The sequence below is a fragment of the Panthera uncia genome, chromosome E1 (genome assembly GCF_023721935.1).
Source record: "Panthera uncia isolate 11264 chromosome E1, Puncia_PCG_1.0, whole genome shotgun sequence".
NCBI lineage: Eukaryota > Metazoa > Chordata > Mammalia > Carnivora > Felidae > Panthera > Panthera uncia.
Genome location: NC_064814.1, coordinates 47,818,907 through 47,840,235, shown reverse-complemented (window position 1 = coordinate 47,840,235; position 21,329 = coordinate 47,818,907). Strand labels below are relative to the sequence as shown.

The following is a 21,329-nucleotide window of genomic DNA, read 5'->3' as shown; positions in this document are numbered from 1 at the left end:
TTTCCTGTTCTTTCATTGGGTCACGGGCCACGCGCTGGGCGGGCCCAGACGGTAGCTTCCGGAAGTTGGTTCGCGTTCATGCCTGTCAATCAGGCGGTCGCCTTGGCTACTGCGTCCGTCACTTAATTAGGTGCGTGGAGGGCGTCGAGGACCCCTGAAGGATGAATAGGTGGCTATGTAAGTGCCTGAATGGGTACGCCAACGGAGAAAAGCCCTCAGACGCTTTAGGAAACTTCTGAAACCAGCGGAAACTTCTCAGACTGCGGCCCCGAGAGCACCAGGCCCCAGCTCTGAGCCCGGACGGCGACAGCCCCAGAAACTACACGCACTGAGGGCGCACCTCCCTGCCCCCCCCCCCCAGCCCCGCCGCCCCACAGCCCCGGCGCCCCACCGCCCCCGCCGCCGGGAGTGGACGTTCCACGAGTCACGTCCCGGTGATGGCGGGCGCGTGCGCAGCCGCGGGACGCGCGGGGATTTGGCGTAGGTCTTGCTTCGGGCTAGAGATGGGTGTAGGGGCACCTCTTCGGGAACGACCGAAGGAAACTCACGGAGACTAGTAGGCTCACGGTGAAGGCAAAACTATAGAGAATTACTATAGACGATTCAAAAGTTTCGCAGCAGTGCGGTTGGATAGGGTGCACGGCGTGAGCAAAGGGGTGGCAATTCCGCGCAGCGGGGGGGGGGGGGGTCTCCAGATAGGAGTTTCTTCTCGAAAACCTCCCGTGACTCCCAAGATCGCGTTCCTCTGTTTTGCTTGGCGTTCAAGGCCTTTGTTCAAGACCTTTCCGGCCTTGCCTCCTCTCCCCTCTCCGCTAACTCTGAGCCCCAGCCTTGCTCTGACGCTGCCTGGGCTTGCAGACATACTCCGTCACACCTCCTGGCCTTTGCCCAAGCTGTTTCTTCCTCCTGAAATGCCTGTTCCCTTCTACCCATCTCCTTCATTTTGATTTTTTGAGGCTCACCTCACATCCCTAGCTGACTTCCCAGATTCTCATTGAAATAAAATGCATCCTTGGTTTCATGATTTGGCTTCCGCATCTGCCTTCAACCTCACCGCCCCAGCCATTTTGCTCCCAGCCAGCGTCCGCACCCTGTCCACCACCGTCCCCACACCCCGATAAGGCAAGCAACAGACTGACAGGCATGGGTTTGAATCTTGACCTCCTGACAGGCTGTATGAACCTGGGCAAGTGACTCCTCGTCTCTAAATCCGACTCTGATCCGGTCTGTAAAGTGGAACGTTAGTACCCATCTCAAACGGTAGTTGTGAGAATGAAACACAGTCCTGTGTGTGTTAAGGAGACTGCACATCGGTAGTCGGGGTCTCAGTTTCCAAGCTGAAGGGCCTACTGGTCCCTGTCGGGAGATGGGGCATGTGTAGTTACTCAGGCAAGGCCAGGCCATCAGGGCCTGTGAGATAGGGAATCCTGGACACCTGGTGCCATCCCCAGGCTCCCTGCTGGGCCACCTTCCAAGAAACAGCAGGTGCAGGGGAAAATGGGGCAGCCTCTAGTAACTCCGGTTCTGGCTCTTTTCTGACACAGCCTAGTGGGGCGCTGGTGCTGGTGGTGGTGGTGGTAGGAAGGCAACTACAGGTAGTGAGAAAGTGGCCAGTGGGCAAGGCTGTGGTCAGGTGGCCTGGGCTCCTGCTCCAGTCCTGCCTGGGCCATACTGTGTGAACGCCCGCGCAGGGCCTCCTTTCCTGCATGATGAGCAATTAGCCTGTGAAGGCTTGGGCTCTTAGAAAGCCCAGCACCCACCCCTAAACTGCCCTCTAACAGGGCATTGGACTCTCGCACACCTGCTTGACAGAGAGGTTACCATCTCAGTAATGAGAAAAACTCCCAGCGTCTCCTCTGTGGAGCCCAGCTCCCCTCACTCAGGCAAAAATGAGGCTCATCTCTTCTCTAGGTCTCAACAACCCCTCCCATCCCAGGCACCTCATCCAAAACTTCCATGTGCTCCTTCCTGATTTCTAGAGCCAGAGCCCTCACCTCTCAGAGCCTCACAAGAGAAAGCAGACTCTGGAGCCAGCCTGCCTGTGTTTGAATCTTGGCTAGGCTTACAGGTCACCTGCTTCATTTCTGTGGGCCTCAGTTTTCCCATATATGAGATGGCAAAAATAGTACCAACTAACTGGGGGTACTTTGAGGGTTAAATGGGCCAGTATATGTACAATGCCTGGTGCAGAGTAAAAACTTGGTAAGAATGAGCTTTTTAAAGAAAAAAATTACTCCCCACCCCAGACATCTATTTGTATCCTATGCGGGACCCAACGATGACCACTTAGAAGGTATTTGCTCTAACACTTCTGGCCGTGTTTCCAGTTTCCAAAGAAGGGCGTAGAGGCTCACAAAGGGCAAGGAGCTTGCAAAAGGCCACACAGCTAATCAGCAAACGTGCAATTTGAACACAGGCCTCTCTGGCTTTACAGCCTGGGCCTTCAACTACCAAGCCAAGATTCTCTCAATAGGCCCGTGGGTTCTGGGCAGCGGAGGCACCCCGAGGCAGGGAGGGCAGTATCTGGACACCAGAACCTGACCAAGTCTAGTCTATTGTTGCACACAGGGGTAGCAATGAAGTCCTTCTGGTTACTTTTTGGTGCCCAAATATGGCACATCCTGTCACACCCATCTGGGACCTCAAGCCTTTACCAGTTGACTGTCTCAGACTCCCATGCCACCTAGACATTTCCCCTTTATTGTTCTCACCACACACTAGTCTGGGAACCCTGAGGCTTGGTCCCTTCGCTCTGGATCTCCCCACACTTAACCTGGAGTTCCTGTCTTTCTGGGTCCTGGCCCAGACAGAGGGGCCTAGGACGCCTGGGGAACACAGCAGGGGCTGACTCTTCTGTCACCCCCAACTCTCTCCACTCTGCCATGTGGGGATTGTTACCTCCTTTTACAAGGGCCTGAATTGCTGATGCTATCATGAGTCTCCAGAACAGCTATTAAAAGCATGAGCCATGGGGCACCTGGATGGCTCAGTTGGTTAAGCATCCAACTTCGGCTCCGGTCATGATCTTGCGGTTCGTGAGTTTGTGCCCTGCATCGGGCTCTCTGCTGTCAGCGCAGAGCCTGTTTCAGATCATCTCTCTCCCTCTCTGCCCCTCCCCTTCTCTCTCTCTCTCTCTCTCTCTCTCAAAAATAAATGAACATTAAAAAAAAAAAAAAAAGCACGAGCCTTATGTCTTAAGGCCCAGGTCCTGAAATCCAAAAGCTCTGGTGTTCTGGTTATCCAGTGCCATGTACCAGGCCACCCCCAAAACTCAGACTTCAGTCACCTGTCCAGCTCACCAACCTGCAGTCTGGCCAGGGCTGGGCTGAGAGGCTCCTCTCTGTCCCACGTGTACCAGCAGGACCCCTCAACCTCAAGGAGCCACTTCCAAAGGGCCTCACTCACATGGCCCACCTGTATTCTGAAGTCCACAAGGCCTCTCGCCTCTCACCTGGGCAGAGTGACTGTGGCAGGGGCAGCCCGATGGATAACTCACTCTTTCGGCCTCCTCTTTTCCACTTGCCCCATGTTCCTAATCAGCTATATGCACTGGACTCCTCACGTCGGGGCCAGGCTGCTTTCTGGGGAAGCCAGCCTGCCGGGTGAAGGTGGGACAGCCCTGCGGTATGTGCGTGAAGGGCTGTTCCTTGACCTTTCCTGTCTCGGGACAGCTGGATCGATCCCCCAGAGATAACAACTCCTCTGCACTTGTCATCACCAGCAGTGTCTGCACCACGGAGCTTCCCAGCTGATGCTACAGCCGCTCCCCCCTACTTTGGTCTCCCTGTCCCCTGCATTCACTCTGCTCTGTGGCCGGGATGATCTTTTCAAAGTATGATCTGAGCAGATGCCCCCGTCTCCCACTGAAAAACCTTTGAAGGCTCCTTGTGACTCCTGGGATGAAATCACACATCCTTAGCGTAGCAAGCCTTACTCAATACCCCCTGCTGGCCTCTTCAGCCTCAAGTCCTCCACTGGTGATGTCCCCTCCAGGGTTTCTGTACATGCTGCTCCCTCCCCTCATCAGCTAGCTAGCTCCCACTCCCAGATTTTGTCATGGCGTATGGTTCTTTAACTGTGAGCAACTCCCATGGCTTGGCAGCTGGCTAGGACACAGTAGGTGCTTAACAGGTACTGATAGAGAGGCACCTGGGTGGCTCAGTCGGTTAAACGACCGACTTCGGCTCAGATCATGATCTTGTGGTTTGTGAGTTAGAGCCCCGCATTGGGCTCTGTGCTGCCATCTGGGAGCCTGGAGGCTGTTGTGGATTCTGTGTCTTCTTCCCTCTCTCTCTGCCCCTCCCCTGCTCATGCTCTGTCTCTCTCTCGCGCACGCGCCAAAATAAAATAAACATTAAAAAAAATTAAGGGGCGCCTGGGTGGCTCAGTTGGTTAAGAGTATGACTTCAGCTCAGGTCAAGATCTCACGGTCCATGGGTTCAAGCCCCATGTCGGGCTCTGTGCTGACAGCTCAGAGCCTGGAGCCTGCCTCAGATTCTGTGTCTCCCTCTCTCTCTCTGCCTCTCCCCCCCTCCTGACATTCCGTCTCGCAAAAATGAATAAATGTTCAAAAAAATTTTTTTAATTAAAAAAATAGGTATTGATGGAGTAAATAAATCCTTCCTCGGGCACCGTGGCTCCAGCTACTTATGCCCTCACATACTTGCCAGGCCTTCTTCTCCTGAGACTAGTGCTTCCCTCCTTCACAAGTTCCCCAAAGCACCAACACTTTCCATCAACACTTATTTATTCTTTCATGTAACAAGCATTTTTCAAGTGCCTACTCTGTGATAGGCATTGTCCTAGGCTCTGGGGGATACAGTAGAGAACAAACACTGTTTTTGCCATTTGGAATGTTCATTCCCCTCCCCTCCATCTATTCTTAACAAACTCCTACCCATCCTTCAAAACCCAACCCCAATGTCCCATTCTTTGGGAAGCCTTTCCCAGACTTCTTCCTCCCCAACCCTGACATAAAACTTCTCTCTCCCTCCACTACACCCTCTCAAAACTTGTGTGACCCTTCCAATGACGGGGGACTGGGTTGGGGCTACCTAAGAAGTATGGAGTTGGGGGACAGGGGTCTGAAGGGAGAGGAAAGGACAGAGGTCTCTGCAGGAAGCTTTGTTCAGGGGTAGTGAGCCAGGAGCACAGCTGGGGCTCCAATTCCTGCCTCCTTCCTTAGGCTTCTTTTCCAGCTCCTCAGCCAACTGGCTGGAGAGGGGAATGGCCACCAGGCACACGTTTTTGCATAGAAATGACCAAGGGTCACAAATCCCAGCTGAGCGGCTGCGTGGGGAGCACTCAAGGAGGACGCATGAGGGGCTGAGATGTGGTCGTGGCGCAGATTTCAACATCAGAACGTGGGTAAGCCACACACAAAGTCCAATTTGACTGGGCCATTGGTGTGGGGCTTCTCTACCACAGGTGGGAGTCAGGGGCGGGGCCCACAGTGGGTATGTGACAGAGGGCCCCACAGCCCCGCCTTTGGAAGTTCCTCCTGTTATCTGACTCAAGTTCGCACACTGCAATTCCATCCCAACTCTGCATCTGTCATTTCAGGTTCCCCGGGGACTTAGGTCATTCCTCCTACCACCTCTTGGTCTCTCCTCCAGCAAGGGTCTGGCCCCTTACAGGGGTCACTGGCCCAGAGAGGCCCAGTAACTCCCCTGGGGCCACACAGCAAGCCTTCTGGCAGAGGGCAGCTGGAGGGCTGGGGGCCGGGTCAGAGTAGCGTAATCTCGCTGGGGGGCAGCGTAAGCCGCTTCTCCCGGGCACTGAGCAGGTTCTCCACGTGCACAGCCACCACTCGACACAGCTCCAGGCCCTGCAGGAGAGACCGTGAGAGTCCACGCACCCGCCCCGCCGATGCTTCCCCGGCTCATGCCTCGGCGTGAGGACTAGTGGCTCCCACCTTTGTCCCCACCTCCCCCAGGGTCCCGGGAGGAGCGTGAGGAGCCGGAAGGGAGAATTGTCGGGTTAATAGGCTGGAAGGGGTAAGTAAGCAGGAGATCAAGTGCATCTGGTTTGCTTCTGGCCTTGCTGAGTGTGATCTGTGTGACCTGGGGCCAGTAGGGTCCCAGTTTACCAGGGCTTGCTTGCCTCACAGGTTGTGGTGAGGATTCCGTGAGATTTTATTACGTGTAAAGCCTTTAAAAATTAAAAAAATCTTAGTCTAGTCAATGAGTGGTAAGTTTCTAACTATGCGTTGCCATGGTCAACACGGGCACCCACAGCCTAGAATAAGCGGTGGCCCAGCCTCCGGGCTCCTGGATGGGGTACGGAGTAAGAGGCAGAAGAAAATTATGGCAAATCCACCCGAGTGTGGTTTTCAGACCCAGGTGGTGGTGGGATCCCCGCAGGGACTTCCGGGGGCAGGGGGCACAGGGGCTGCTCGGAGAGAAGGTAAGCATAAAGGGCAGCACTCACTGAGCTGTAACTGTCCTGACAGCTTCTGGCATCTTACCCCTTCTAGTCGGCACCGTGTCCCTATGAGGCAGACACTTTCAGACTCCATTCCACCGGCGAGGAAACTGAGGACACAGCCATGAAGCCACTTGCCCCAGACCTCACATCTGGTAGCTGATGGGGACCTGAACCCAGGTAGCAGGAGGCCCAAGGCCACACTCCCAAGTGCTCTGTGCTGACTTCAGCAGTGTCTGCCCCACCCTGGAGGGGCCACCTCTGGTAATGAGATCAGAGTACGTATGATGGGCGTCCTCTGCTCCAGTCAGTCCTCCAGCCAACCCTGCCACCCACGTGCTATGATGCCAGGCCTTACTGGGATTGTTGCACATTTGACAGGTGTGCAAACTGAAGCTCGAGAAGAAGCGGGGCGGGTGAACCTCAGATCCCTTGAGATCCCTTCAAGGGATAGCCTGTCAGAGGTGGGCCACACGGGGACCTAGGACTGTCAGCTGCGCTGCTGCTATGCTCAGACATCACCTCCTCTTAGAAGCCCTCGCTGATTACATGCCAGATAGCTCAGCTACACCTTTCTCAGCACTGACCACGGTTTACCGAAGAGATTCTCTGACCTGGGGCTCCATGAGGGTCAGGGCTGAGGGGGGTCTCAGTCACTTCGGTATCCCTACAGCCAGTGCAGGGCCTGCTATGTAGAGATGTTCAATGGTTATGTGTTGAATGAATGTGTCCCCCCAACCTCGAACATGCCAGAGGCAGAGGCAGAAGTGGCAGCAGTGGGGTCTGCAAGGAAGTAGAAAAGCCAAAAAGGCCTCCTCCAACCATCCATCCAACTATCCACTTACTAAGCATTTACTACAGGCTCACTGCTGTGCTATGGACACAACACGGACAAAACAGCCACAGCTCTGGCCTCTTGGGGCTGGCGTTCTGGTGGGGGAGACATAGTATGTAAGCAAATAACTGATCTGCAAGCCATAATGAGGTCTGCCAAGGTGGAGATGGTGATATATCAGGGGGGAGGCTCAGGAAAGCTTCTGGAAAGAGTGATGTCTGTGCTGAAACTCAAATAAAGGGAAGGAGGGAGGGAGCCCTGTAACGAACCAGGGAAGAGCACTCGGGTGGAGGGAACAGGGAGTAGAAAGGGTCTGGGGCAGAGAGGGGAGGGCAAGCTTGGCAACAGAGAGCTGGAAGAGGCCATGGCTGTGAGCAGAGGGGAGGGGGTGAGAGCAGAGGCCAGAGAGGTGAGGAGAGGAGGGGACAGGGATGGAAAGGACCTCTAGGGCAGGGCCTGAGTGCCCGGGAAGGTTCCAAGGTAAGGTGGAGAGGCCTGTTGGTCTCCGGGGGGGAGAGGACGAGGGGTCAGAGCAGGAGACAGAAAGACGAGGGCTGTCACGGCAGATGCGGTTTTCTCAGGGCCAGAAAGGGTGCCGGAGGGAGGGCTCAGACTCAGCAACATTTAGAGGTCATCCAGGAGAGGGGGCAGCAGAAAAAGGAGCCCAAGAAAGAGCAGAAGGTAGGTCCGCTGTGCTGGGAGCTCAGAGAGGAGGGTTCTGGGATGCAGGCTAGGCCAGAACGTAAGGCCAGGGTGGGTGGTGAGCTTGGCGGGAGTGGGATTGGGGCGTGGCAGGAAGCAGACTGGGGAGCTTGGTCCTGAGTTGCAGGCTCACCAAGGGGCCCAGGGAGCCAAAAGGGCTCTGTTGTGTCCCTCAGAGGCAGGGCTGGGGCGGTGGGAGTTCCTCCCTCTTGCCCTGGGAAGTCAGCCCCTCCAAGGCAGGCCCTCGCGTGGGGGCTGATCCTAGGCCCAGGTCTTGAGGGGGTGTGGGAGGCTGGCAAGGGCAGCTGTGCATAGGCCCTAGCCCTGATCCCACCTGTCCCTCGGCTTCAGTCTTCTCTCTCAATGGGGTACGAACTCTCACTCCATGGGTATGAGACTTGGAAAGGAGCCTGTCAGCCATGCTTTCTAAGGAGCAGCCATAATTGCTGCAAATATGGGAAGGTACAGGGCAGGTGAACCTGAGTTTCCTTGTCTATCACACAGGGACTCCCCCTCCCTCCCTTCAATCCCAGACCCCACCATCCATCTTCCAAGCCTCAGTCCACGTGAACTTCCTCAAACTTCCTGTGTCTCTGCCTCTCAACAACCCTCTATGGCTGGCTCTCTAGTGCCCTCAGGAGAATGTCCCAGATTCTTAGCTTGGCATTTAAGGACTTTCAAGACCTCCCCTGCCCTGCCCGTGTCTCCCCTGTTCCCCATCAAACTCCTCAATATACTGCAAATAACCTAGGCCCTTCTTTCCCTGCCAAGACGCTTCACTGGGAGACCACCCTAATGACCTGCAGTTCTATGCTCAGTTGGGTTAGATCTGTCCCCAGCACTGGGCTGGACGCTGTCTGGGGCATGGCCAGGACCTGACCTACTATACAGCCAGGCCCAGCAGAGAGCGTGGTGAGTGGAATGAAGGGAGGGGCCGGGTGACAAGGCCTGGGTGCCGGGGCTCCGTCACCTGCTCCAGCTGTAGCTGCATGGTGCGCTGGGCTGTCACATCCCCCAGGGCGATCTCCACATACGGGTAGCTGGAGCTGGCCGTGGGTCGCTGGGTCCGAGTGGACTGGATCTCCTTTAGGGGGAATTTCACCATCAGCTCCTGGAGGGGGAGGGGAGGAGACAGGCTTGTGGGTGGGACAGTCTCACCCCTGCTTGCCTCTCCCCTGAGATCACATCAGCAGGAGGCAAGTCTCGGCTGGAGTAGCAGTTCCCCGGCAACTTGCTGGGTGACCTGGGGCAAGTTGCTTTACCTCTCTGGACTTCAACAAACACTAACAGCATGCCAGGCACTGTCCTGAATGCTTGGGATCCGAGGGTGAGTAAATGCCAGTGGTGCCCTGACCCTCACATCAAAGCTGCTTCTTAACACCTGCCACTCTTTGTCTGGAGCTTTCTTTCTGCCCCCAGGAGCAAACTCGGAGCACAAGCAGGGAAAGCCAGAGCGATGAGAGTTAATGCCTTGATTAATGACAGAGGGCGACACGGCAGGGAGATACCCCAGCTCCCTCGCCCCCAGAACAGAGGGCATCCTCCAAGGGCGTGTTCCATGCTATCTCCTAGGCCCCCAGCTCAACTGAGCGCCAGTCCCCACAGGGGCCACTTGCTGCTAACACACTCTTCCAGAAGGTGCGTTCCCAAGGTGTGTGAGGGGTCCCTTCCTGGTCTCATTTCCTCACTCCAGCATCTCCTAGAATCACCTCCAAATAAAGTCCTAACCCCCAGCCCCTCAGAATGTGACTGTGTTTGGAGGCAAGGCCTTTCAAGAGGAAATGAAGTTGAAATGGGGGCGGTCAGGGTGAGCTCAATTCAAACCTGACCAGTGCCCTTACGAGAAGAGGAAGACACCAAGGGTGTGCACACAGAGAAAGGGCCACGTGAGGACACGGGGAGAAGGCGGCCATCTACGGGCCAAGGAAAGAGGCCTCAGAGGAAACCACCCCTGTCAGCACCTTGGTCCCCCACTTCCGGCCTCCAGACCAGCGAGAAATGAATGTCTGTTGTTGGAGCCCCCGGTGTGCGGACCTTGGTCACAGCAGCCTGAGCAGATTGCGCGCTGTTGGAGCGCTTTTCACGGTTGACCTTTCACCTTCACCGCAGCCCCGTGGGGCGGGCACCACTATCCCCATGTTCCAGATGGACAAGTGAGGCTCGCGGTGGGGAAGAGATGTTGCCTGAGGTCACGCGGCCACACAGCTCGCCCGCCCCCCCGGAAGGCAGTGCGGCTCAGAGGAGAAGGGGACGAGGGGCAGGGCCAGGCTCAGGCCACTCACATGGGTCTCGGTGCTGAGGAAGTTGAGGCCGTTCTGGTTGACGGCAAGGATGCAGGGGGCCGGCACGGCCACGTTGCTGCAGCTCTGGACGAAGAAGAAGGAGGAGCCGAACATGGGTAAGGCGCTGAGGAGGCCTGGTGTGGGGAGAGGGGGGCGGTCGGTCAGCGCGGCGGCCAGGGCCAACCTGCAGCCTGAGTTTCCCCCCGGCTGTGTCCAGCATATGGGTCCTCGCCCCGGGGCTCCCCCCACCTCTCCAGCCGCCCCAGCTGCCCAGGGCCACCCAGAGCCTAGGTGCTGCCTTGATGGCAATTTTAGAAAAGTGTTCTCTCTGGGCAGGCGCTCAGCTTGGCTGGCACCGAAAATGCCTTGGTGCGAAGAAAAAGGTGCCTCCGTCCCCACCCTCCGGGCCCCCTCATCAGTAGAGCACCCCGTGATGATCTCCCCCGGCCCCAGACTCTTACCCAGAAACTGGGCACGGGCCTGGTGGGGGCTGAGCGCCTGCGTCTGCTGCCGGTGCTGACCGACCAGGTTGAGCCAGGCCGAGCCAGCCATGGTGCGGTAGAGCTGGGCCGGGATGTAGTCCTGGACCTCTCGCCTGCACGTGGGGGGAAAAGCGATCCTGAGTGGCCACCACCCCGCGTGCTCCGTGCAGGGCCTCAGCCCATCCTCACCGCGGGGCAGGGTTAGGCCAAATGGATGTGATCTTTGCACCCTCCCTGGAAGGCTAAATGCTGGCTGTCAAGTGCTCACTCAGTGTCTTGGGACACAGCAGGCGCTCCATAACCCTGGCTGGTACCACTAGGCTCCCTGTTTGGAGAAGAGGGAACTGAGGTTCTGAGAAGGTCCCCGACTAGTCCTCGGTCACACAGTGACTCGGCGAACTGGGGGGCCGAAGCTTGGACCCAAGGTGCGTCAGTCCTTTGTAGCCCCGATCCCCGAAGAGAAGCCCAGGCCACAGGGGTGAGATGCACAAGGGTGGGGGAAATAGCAGGGTAGGCAGAGCAACCACCAGCAGCTGGTCAGAGATGGGGCAGGGAAGCACTGGGTCCCAGGCTGGACCCCTAGGGCCATCAGACCCCCTACTCCAGTCCTTTCTCTCGGACACATGCTGGCTCTCTCGGGGAAGCCCCCTTTTGCCTCTTGGGGCATCTGAGAAACACCAACAGCAATGCCAGCCCATCCCAGCTGCCCTGGGCTACAGACTGGGGAAAGGTTGGGAGAAAGTCTGGGGAGCCTCCTTCCCCCAAGAGACCCCTGGGGCAACAGCTTTCCTTCTTTATACTGCTCGGGTAAAGGCCTGGCATCTGGACCTGGCCTCCCTAGGTTTGGATTCCAGTTCCCCACGATTTACTGGGTAAGCTTCAGTGAGCCCGATAACCTCTGTGAGCCTCAGTTTTCCCATCTGTAAAGGGGGAAAATACAGTGTAGTTGGGAAGATGACCTGAGGTAACGCAGGCAGAGTGCCTTCCAAAAAGGAAAACTCAGTGAGATTTTTGTTTTCCAGGACTGGGGTTATAGCTTTATGTGATTCCTTGGCCTTTTGCTTAAAATTATAATAAAAAAAGAGCTTTACATATTGAGCACTTACTGTATTACAAGCTCCTGGACATACACTGTACCTACGTTACCTTTACTATTATTCGTCCCAGGGGTTCTCGAAGTGTGGCTGAGGGTCTGGGAGGTCAAAGCCACCTGCCTAATAATGCTAAGACGTTATTTGGCCTTTTCTTCTCCCGTTCTCTCACAAATGTGCAGGGGAATTTGCCAGAGGCCACATGACATGTGAGATCCCTGCAGACTGAGTGCAAAAGCACATCTGAGAATCCAACGGCCTTCCGTTAAGCCAGCTGGTAAAGCGATCTGCAAAATGGAAAACCGTTGCCATTCTTCTCACTAAATTCTTTTTGGAAAATACAGCTTTTTATAAGTTGTTTGCATTAACGCGTAATATGAATTTACACTACTTGAGTTATCCTCACTTCTCACGTTATTACAACATACAATTATTCATGTTCGAGCATAACACATTAGACTTATTTTTCAAATAAGAAATCAATATTTAAATAAATCAATTTCAACTTTGACGTGGGTAAGTATATTGATACCGCAACCCACGTACATGAAAGCTCTTTGGGGTCCTATTTTTAAGGGAGTAAAAATATTCTGAGACCAAAAGTCTTAGGATGAGTGATTCATCACCTCTTTGGGGACGTCGGCTTAAAGGCTGCCGGACGCCCCAGAATTTATTTAAGGAACCTCCTGTTGTCAGGGGTTGGGGTTGCTGTTGTAGGTGACACTGAGGTGAACGCTTCTGTGGCCACAGGGTGCGTGTATCTCAAAAGCTTTTTGATCATTCCGTTTTCTCTGAGCTATGAATACCAGCCCGAAGCAACCTATTGTGGAAGGAGGCCGAGTCCCAGCTCACGCTGCGAGGCTAAAGATTTCAGCCCCAGACCCAGGCCAGCCGCTCCTTCCCAGCCAGCTTCCCAGACACCGGTGCAAGAGCAGGGCCCAGGGCCTGAGGGATGGTGGGGGGCTGCGGGGGGAGGAGGCTGACAGGTGGGCAGGTGCTCACACGCTGGGCAGGTAGGAGTGGTCCTTGGCCCGGTGCTGCAGCAAAGCCAGCTTGGACACTTGCTGCGACTGTTGGTCGCTGGGCCGGCTGGCCGGCACGCTGCTGAAGAGGCCCTTCAGGTAGTCGGGCAGGACCTGTGGGGGAGAATTCCACAAGGGCCTGCAGGCAGGCATGCGCTCCTGCCTTCGTGAGGGGAAGGTGGGGACACGTGCAATTTTAATAGTTCCAGTCCCACTGGCTTCGGGGCTGGGGCAGCCTGCCCCCTCCCTGGGCTTTGGGGAATAGGCACGTGAGGGTGAGCTGTGGGGGCCATGGCATCGAAGCCCCTGTGGGAGTCCCCACAGTGGCCGGGAAAGAGTGTCGTGGATACCTGCATGCAGCATTCAGGAACGGCCAGGGGTCCGGGGTTTCTGAAAACTGGGCACGCACCAGTTGTGCATGCTGGGGAGCACCGCGAGACCCCGATACACTCGATCTGGGGCAGGACTAGAGGATCTGCATCCTCCCAAGTTCCCAAGGGATGCTGCTGGCCCGTAGGCGGCAGCTTCACTAACCCCGTACCCGGCTGCACGGGGCTGGTCGTCAACAGCCACAGCATGAGGCCGTGAAGGCTGAGTGGCAGTATTCTGTACCTGGAATAGCGGAAGCTTTGGCACCAGCTCGACAAAAACGTGAGCCCTCTGTCCGATCCCTCCCACCAATGTGAGCACGGGAGGGGAGAACCCAGGTTTTGTAAACTCCATGGTCCTGACTTACCTGAATCTCAAAAGGGAATAACACGAAGACAAAAATAACAATGCCAGCAAGAGCTGGTCGGGCGTTTAGACAAGGGACAGATCGTGCATTCAGAGGAGGAAGTCAGGAGGAAAGGGGAAGTCAGAGCCGCCTCGTGGAAGACGTGCTGTTTGGGGCGGCCCTGGCAGCGAGGACTTAGGTGAGCACAAGTGCAGGGATCACAGGGCAGATGGAGCGATGGCGGGCGGAAAGGCCCACGAATTAGGTAGTGAGGGCGACATGGTCAGACCGCACCGCAGAGTCCATGCAAGGGAGCCTGGGCATCAGGGCTAGAAATGGGGCTGGAAATACGAAGGCACCAGATGCCAAGGCTGTGCAGTCTGACTTCACACGGGGGCGCCTGGAAGGTTCCAGAGCAGCAGAGTGGACCACACGCGCTGACCTGGTTGTAGTGCATGGTCACATAAAGCTCATTCTCAAACTTGAGTGGCTGATCCCAGAGCACACGCCGGAACCAGAGCATGTAGCCACCGTCTACCTGCTCCATCTCCGAGGCCACGTCCAGGATGTAGGCACAGCGGCTGAGCGGGCACACGTGCTGGCCTGTGGAGAGCCGGGGGCGGGCGGACAGCCTATGTGCAGACCCCCGGCGAGGCCGCGGCCCCACTCCAGGACACGGAGTCCTCCCTAAAGCAGAGCATGTTTGTGGAACAGGGTGCCCAGTGTTTGTGGAACGTCGATGACCAGGGATGGGAATAACTCCAGTCAAAGCTGCAGCCCACCTAGGTCTTGGAAAGTGCCTTGGGTTCTGCTCAAAGGAAGCCCAGCCCCCTCCCAGAGGACACTGGGGACAAGGAGAAGCACAACAGACCTCAGGTCATGAGACCGATGGGTGCCTTTCTCCAGAACTCCTTCAGGAGAGACCTCTCGCCGGGTTCCTGGAACGGGCGGAGGGTGGGGAGGACTGGGGCCTGCCAGTGAGGGGATCTGAGTCTGTGAGGGACGTTTCAGTTTTTCCTTCTTGCATTGACATTTCTGCTCCCCATCCCGTATCTTCAGTAACATCGTACTGAAGAAGGGACGTGTCATGACGATAAAGCCCCGACTCTTGAGGCCAATCTGCTGGGGTTTAAATCCCGACTGTGTGTGGGGCACCTGGGTGGCTCAGTCGGTCGAGCGTCCGACTTTGGCTCAGGTCACGATCTCACAGTTCGTGAGTTCAAGCTCCGTGTGGGGCTCTGTGCTGATGGCTCGGAGCCTGGACCCTGCTTCAGATTCTGTCTCCCTTTCTCTCTGCCTCTCCCCTGCTCACACTCTCAATCTTTCAAATTTAAAAAAAAAAAAGGAAAAAAAATAGGATATAAGCTCCCTGAGGGCAGGGCACACATGCTCCCGGCTGAACAGGCCCGAAAGGGCAGAGGCAGGAGTCAGGGAGGGCACAGTCCTCCATGAACTTCGGGTCTGGTAGGCAAGACAAACGTACAGAGCTGGGGGTGCTTGGCGCCCAGGAAATGTCTTACACAAGGCAGCAAGGGCTTCCTGGAGGAAGTGGTATCTGATCTGGGCCTTACAAGGCCGGGCCCAGTGTGCTCAGTCCTCCTGACCGCTCACCTCGGTTGGTGACAACGAAGATGACGTACTCGCTGAAGGCCTCGGGGCGAGTCAGAGCCATCTCAGCACAGATTTCTTCCACCACGTCCAGGGCCACCTGCAGGGAGGAAGGTGAGGCTGTGCCAGCCAAGCTGATCTCTGTCCTCCTAGTCCACCCAGGCCCCGGGAGCCCAGGCACAGAGTTCCTCAGGCCCTCTGCAGGGACACAAAGGATCCTCTGAGGACTGCCAATCAGCCTCATGCAGGGAAGGAGCACCGTTTTTGGAGTCTGAGAGACTCAGGGTTCAAATTCTGCCTCTGCAGTACGACTCTGAGCCAGGTCCACCCCAGAGGCTGAGGTGCCCCGACCCCTCCAGCACCTGCCTGCCAGAAACGTTCCCTCACTTACGGTGCATGTTTTAATTTTGAGGTGGCGTTCAAGGCCTCCGGGGAGAAGAAAGAGCTGCCTCTTGGAACTGCGGCCCGCCTGGGACAAAGAGAAGGGAGGAGATGAGAGAGGCTAGGACTTGGGACCCGGGCCAGCAATTGTCCCCTGCCAATGTTAGTCCCTGAGCCACGGGGCTCTGGACAGGCTTGTGCAGGAACACTTGTGCACCTGGACCTGATAGGGCCTGACGGCACATCTCTGAGCAGTGAGTGCACACGGGGTCTCTGGACAGGGCTCATGTCTCACACTCATCCTGACGTGCCCCCACCCCCCACCCCCCACCCCCCACTCCATGCTCACCAGCATGGCCCGAAGCTCCATGCTGCTGGGGAGCTCCACACGGCCACCGAAGCGCAAGGTTTTCTGCACGTTCTGCTCACAGGCCTTGGCAATCCCTACAGAAACAGGGAGTCAAGGCCTTGCCCGGGGTAGGCAGCGGGGCAAAGAGGCTCTTCTGGCCACCAGCCATGAGCCCACTGGCTTCTCTCCACGGCCTATGGGGCATTTACTCTCCTGTTTGGTAGCCGAGGAAGCAGCTCAGGGAGGGACGGTGATTTGCCCAAGGTTGAGAGCTGGAGTGTAAGAGCTGCATTCGAACCCACAGCTCACGTGGTTAAAGCCTTTTGGCTAGCCCACAGTCCCCTTGGCTGCCTAGGAGCCTTGGAAATAGCCGTCACCTGCAGCTGTTGACTGGGGGGGGTATGTCCCCAACAGGCTGCGTGGCTATGGTAATGTGGTTGTGCCCCTGCCAGCTGAGACCCCCTTGCCAACCGCCCTCCCTCACTCAGAGTCCAGGGCAGAAGAGTCCACCAAGTTTCTCTGTATTAAATGTGCCCTCACCCTGCTCTGGGGAGGTCGAGGCAAGAGTTCTAGGGCACGTTCTGCTGTCTTCGTGGGTCTGGGAGCCCTGCCTCATGGAGCTGGGTCTATTCATCTTAGACTCTGGGAATGTTAACCAAATCGAAGAGGATGATTCATGGAGCGCCTGGGTGGCTCTTTCAGTTAAATGTCCGACTCTTGGTTTTGGCTCAGGTCGTGATCTCATGGGATTCATGGGATGGAGCTACACATAGGGCTCTGTGCTGACAGCACGGAGACTGTTTAGGATTCTTTCTCTCTTTCTCTCTCTCTCTCTCTGTGCCCCTCCCTTGCTTGTGTGCACGCTCTCAAAATAAATAAACTGAAAAAAAAAAGAGAGAGAGGATTCAGAGGCAGACAAACTGAGGCTTCCTATCTTCTTCATGACTGCCATGAGGACCACAGAGCCCTAAACGTTTTTAAGGGGAAATCCAGGGGTTGCTTCGGAAACAAGGGTGGGGGTAAGGCCGAGGACCGGCCCCTTCCCTCCATACTTTTAGAGTAGAGAGGCTGAGACCCTGCCACCGGCTGGGCCTCACCCCTGCCCAGACCCACCCAAGACCCTTGTTGATTTGCAGTGGCCAGAGAAGCAGGGCCTCGCCCCATACTCCAGGCCCTGCCGCCTCCTTCCTTCTCCCACATGCCACACATGCCCACCTCTAGGCCTTTGCTCCTGCCACTCAGTCCACCTAGAAATCCCTTCCATGTGCTCACTACCCAGGGCCACACCTCCTCCAGGAAGTCTTCCCTGACATGCCACTCTCTGCGTTAGATCGGATAACCCATCACATCAGCCCCTGCGGGACCCCTGCAAGTGTTTGGGGACAGAATTAATACGAGTAAACATGTGCATGTGAGGGACCAAGCCCTCTGCGTTTCCGCCCGCGGCTGGCTTCCCAGCCAATCCCCACGAAGACAGGCCCCTCACCCTGGAAGGGCAGGCCCGGAGTCCGGCTCACATCTTGGAGGAAGCGAACAAGGTGTGGCTGGAGGACCTCGGAGCAGCTGTGGTAGGCAGCCACGATATACAGCAGCCTCCAGCCTCGCTGGCAGCTGTCCCTGCAGGAACACACACACACAGGGACACGCTGCGGGTGGCCACAGCCCTGGAGGGCCATGCCAGGAGTCTCCAGGACGGGGCTGGAGTTCTTTGGCTCTCGGGCAGCTCCTGTCTTGTGAGGATGCTCCTCCTTGGCCAGTGACAGGAGGGCGGGTGGGCCCCAAAGCCACGCAGGAGGTACGATCTGCTCGGGAAGCCAGGGTGGGAGACAGGGAAAGTAGGAGATGAGGCCCTTGACGTGACACGCCGGACATGCACGCACGCGTGCACACACACACACGCGCGCGCGCACACACACACGCCCCACAAGGATTCCCCGGTAGAATCCCTCTGTGGAGGCTCCTGGGTGAAGGTCCTTGAAGGAGGGCAAGGGGGTGCCTGCTGGGACCGTGAGGAGCAGTGGTAGGGTCTGGTCCAGGTCTGGCCAATTAAGGGTTCGGTCTTCCTTTGGATATGGTGATTGGTTTAGGGACAAATATTTGGCCCAGTACCAGCCAATCAAATCTCTGTATCCTCCAGCCATTGTGGCTGACTCAGGAATGGCCACGGGACCAAGTAAGCCAATAAGATTGGATTGGGTCATTTTTGCTGCAAATATTGGGTCAATCTTGCTTTCCCTAGGATTACTGAGCTGGAAAATGCGTCTCCAGAGCTGGTATCTTACCAGCATATTGGAGATACTACTTAAGAACGCTATCAACACAGGGGCGCCTGGGTGGCGCAGTCGGTTAAGCGTCCGACTTCAGCCAGGTCACGATCTCACGGTCCGTGAGTTCGAGCCCCGCGTCAGGCTCTGGGCTGATGGCTCGGAGCCTGGAGCCTGTTTCTGATTCTGTGTCTCCCTCTCTCTCTGCCCCTCCCCCGTTCATGCTCTGTCTCTCTCTGTCTCAAAAATAAATAAAAAACGTTGAAAAAAAAATTTTTTTAAAAAAATAAAAAAAAAAGAACGCTATCAACACAGAGAGAAGCAGATCCGGAATATAGAGAAAGACTGCTTCCTAATGACCCTTGGATCCAGCTATGCCTGAATCCACGTTTGGACTTTTTAGTCACCTGAACTCTTTTGCTTAAACCAGCTTGAACTGGGCGTCTGTCGCGTGCAACCAGGAACCTGGACATACACATTACTCCTGCCATTTTACAAAGGAGGAAACTGAAGCTCAGAGGACAACGGCTTCTCAGAGGACGACGGGTCTTGTCCCAGACCCGGCAATTCGAAGTACGTGTACTCTGCCTACTGAGTGAAGGAGAGAATGAGGGGGGAGAATCAGGAGGGAAGGCCTGGGGAGGTGAGAGGCTGAACTGGCCCCTCCTAGAGCAAGGACACAGAGTGGGGACAAGAGGGCAGAGGTAAAGGCCCAGCTCACTCACTGCTTGGTGCTGGTGTTGTCTGTGATCTGCTTCACAACCTGGCAGTAACACTCGTCCCGCATGACTTCATGGTCCCCACACAGCTGAAGGAGGGCAGGCCAGGTCACATGCCGAGGCCATGCCAGGGCCCACACCACACACATCAGGCACACGAGAACAGGGTGAGCTCCTGGAGAGAAGCCTGGGGTCCCTTCCCCAGCCCCCACCCCACCTGCAGGATGTACTCCTCTCTGGGCTTCCCACCCCCGTGTCCTGAAACTTTGGTTGACAGATGGGGAAACTGAGCCACACAGCAGGAAAGGAAGCATCTGACAAAATCGGCTGGACTGACCTTCAGGAGGGTGTAAAGCACGTCCAGTTCGCTCTGGCCCTTCAGCGGGGCATCGCCCATGAACCTCATCACAGCTGTAGGAAAGACCTGTCCCACTTAGGCCACCAGACACCCAGCTGCCCACTCACCCCATGGCATCCCAAGGTTGGGTCTGTCCCTGGGAGGCCATGGCCAAAGGCAGCTGGGAGGCTCCTCTTCCCTTAAAGGGTCCCCAGGTCTGAGTTGAGGAGAGGGGAAGACTCTGAGGGCCAGAGAAGTGGGATGAACAGGGTCACACAGTGCTGGATCCCCCCTGACCCAAGGCCCTGGCCACAGTCCCAACCCCACACCTAGGAACATGTCGGTGGCCATCTTGTTGAGGCTGCTGTCGCTGAGCTCGATGAGAGATTCCTGGAGTGGGGTCTGTGGGGGGAGGGAGGGTCCGTGTCATGATGGCGGACGGAGAAGTCAGAAAGAGGAGGGCCACACAAGACAGGAGAGTCCCCCTCACAAAAAAGGAGACAGGCTTGACAGTGGGAGGGATGCTGCTCCTGGGAGGAATCCAGGCCCTTAGGCTGCTGAGGGCTGGGAGGGGTCCCACTGAGGACAAGACTGTTTGCCTGAGGGGCCTGGGAGGGGGCTCTGGCATCATCATTTTACAGATGGGGAAACAGGCCTGGGGCTGGACACCTTGGTGAAGCAAAGCATGTCTTCCAAGGTTCTAGACTCCCGACCCTCCTTGGATTTCAGCCTGAGGCCATCCCTGCAACAGGAAACAGGTGCTACTGACAAGTCTTGTCTCCGAGCCTTTGGCTACATCCTTTTCCCACACAGAATGTTCTTGACCCAATGTCAGTCAACCAGGCACGAAGGCTCCCATGGCTCCCAGAAGCGGAGGCCGCAGGCGGACCTCACATCGGGGTGGTTTCTCATCCCCCTGCCAGAAGTGGGGTCTCCCCGCCTTGGATGGCTGGGAGAAGCCCCAGAAAGACCCTCCCCTCCTCAGAGTGAGGATAAGGGGTGGGGCCACCACTCACTGGGGTCTCCTCTGAGGGTCTCGGAAATACTTCTGGGCAAACTCAAGCATCGTGTACGGTGGGAGAGTCAGGCCGTCCTCCGCACGGTCAGGGGAGCCAGCCCTGACTGGGGGACCCTGCGGGAGGGCCAGAGCTAAGAGGGCCTGCCCTGCCACACCCGGTCACACCTGGTCACACTCAAGGATGACTCTGGCCAGACCCTCTCAGGCTGCCCCCCACCCCACCTGATCTGGCCCCACCGCCATTCACTTGTCCTGGCACCCTCTGCCTGGTCACACCTACCACATGTCCAGCTGACCCCCTGCCCCCCAGCCCTGCCACATCTGCCCCCACCCCCACCATACACATCCCATCCTGGGGTTGGCCTCCCCAGCTGCTTAGTCCTAGCTGACCCTGCCCCTCACTTCTTAGTTTTACCTCACTCCGCTCCTCACTGGTTCCATTCCACAAGGCTGACCCTGCCCCATTCGGCTGGCCCCACCCCCTCCCAGGTCGACCACCTGCTGGCCCCCAGGCTGGTCCTGCCCCACGGGCCTCATCACAACCCTTCTGCTGACCCCCACCATCCTTACCCCATTTGGCCACACCTCCAACCCCCTCTGGTGGGATGCCATGGGTCACACATCTGGCTAACCCTACCAAGTTCGCCCTGTCCCGGCCAGGACGACCTTGCTCCTGTCCACCTCCACAGTCGGGCTGACCACCACCCACCCACCTCCGCTGTCTCAGCCCCATCACCTGGCCCTGCCGGTCTCACCTCCCTCCTGCGGCCCACCTCCCGTGCGGCAGCCGTGGAGGCCACCGCAGCGGCCACCGCAGCAGCACGGCCCCGGCCAGGCTCGGCTGGCAACTGCAGGAAGTCAGGGGCGGCCGCAGGCTGCACCAGCTCAGAAGGGAAGCGGCCCACACGCCCGTGGATGGTCCCAAACCTCCAGCCTGGTGGGGGGGGGGGGGGAGGTAAAGGGTCTGAGACAAACAGGAGGGTCTCGTCTTGGGACTCAGGGGACCCTCTAGGTATACTTGAGCACCTTCTTGACCCTGCCTCAGTGCTCTGTGAGGGAGGCATGTCACGGAGCCTATCTGTAGACGAGGAAACAGGGGAA

General features: G+C 56.9%; 1 protein-coding gene across 1 annotated transcript in view; it reads right to left on the bottom strand.

Moving 5' to 3' along the window:
- Positions 1 to 4,652: 4,652 nt before the first annotated feature.
- The window catches only part of MYO15A (myosin XVA), a 52,014-nt gene continuing 35,337 nt past the window's right edge, over positions 4,653 to 21,329 (bottom strand). Inside the window, exons 50-65 of the mRNA XM_049636870.1 lie at positions 20,984 to 21,162; positions 20,227 to 20,342; positions 19,880 to 19,952; positions 19,540 to 19,612; positions 19,211 to 19,284; positions 18,880 to 18,962; positions 17,377 to 17,507; positions 15,891 to 15,985; positions 15,552 to 15,629; positions 15,164 to 15,260; positions 13,995 to 14,155; positions 12,818 to 12,951; positions 10,704 to 10,837; positions 10,243 to 10,376; positions 8,931 to 9,071; positions 4,653 to 5,827 (exon numbers count right to left, since the gene is read on the bottom strand). Of these exons, the coding sequence (XP_049492827.1) occupies positions 5,726 to 5,827; positions 8,931 to 9,071; positions 10,243 to 10,376; positions 10,704 to 10,837; positions 12,818 to 12,951; positions 13,995 to 14,155; positions 15,164 to 15,260; positions 15,552 to 15,629; positions 15,891 to 15,985; positions 17,377 to 17,507; positions 18,880 to 18,962; positions 19,211 to 19,284; positions 19,540 to 19,612; positions 19,880 to 19,952; positions 20,227 to 20,342; positions 20,984 to 21,162 (1,805 nt within the window). The 3' untranslated portion in view covers positions 4,653 to 5,725. The remainder of the gene's footprint in view (positions 5,828 to 8,930; positions 9,072 to 10,242; positions 10,377 to 10,703; positions 10,838 to 12,817; positions 12,952 to 13,994; positions 14,156 to 15,163; positions 15,261 to 15,551; positions 15,630 to 15,890; positions 15,986 to 17,376; positions 17,508 to 18,879; positions 18,963 to 19,210; positions 19,285 to 19,539; positions 19,613 to 19,879; positions 19,953 to 20,226; positions 20,343 to 20,983; positions 21,163 to 21,329) is intronic.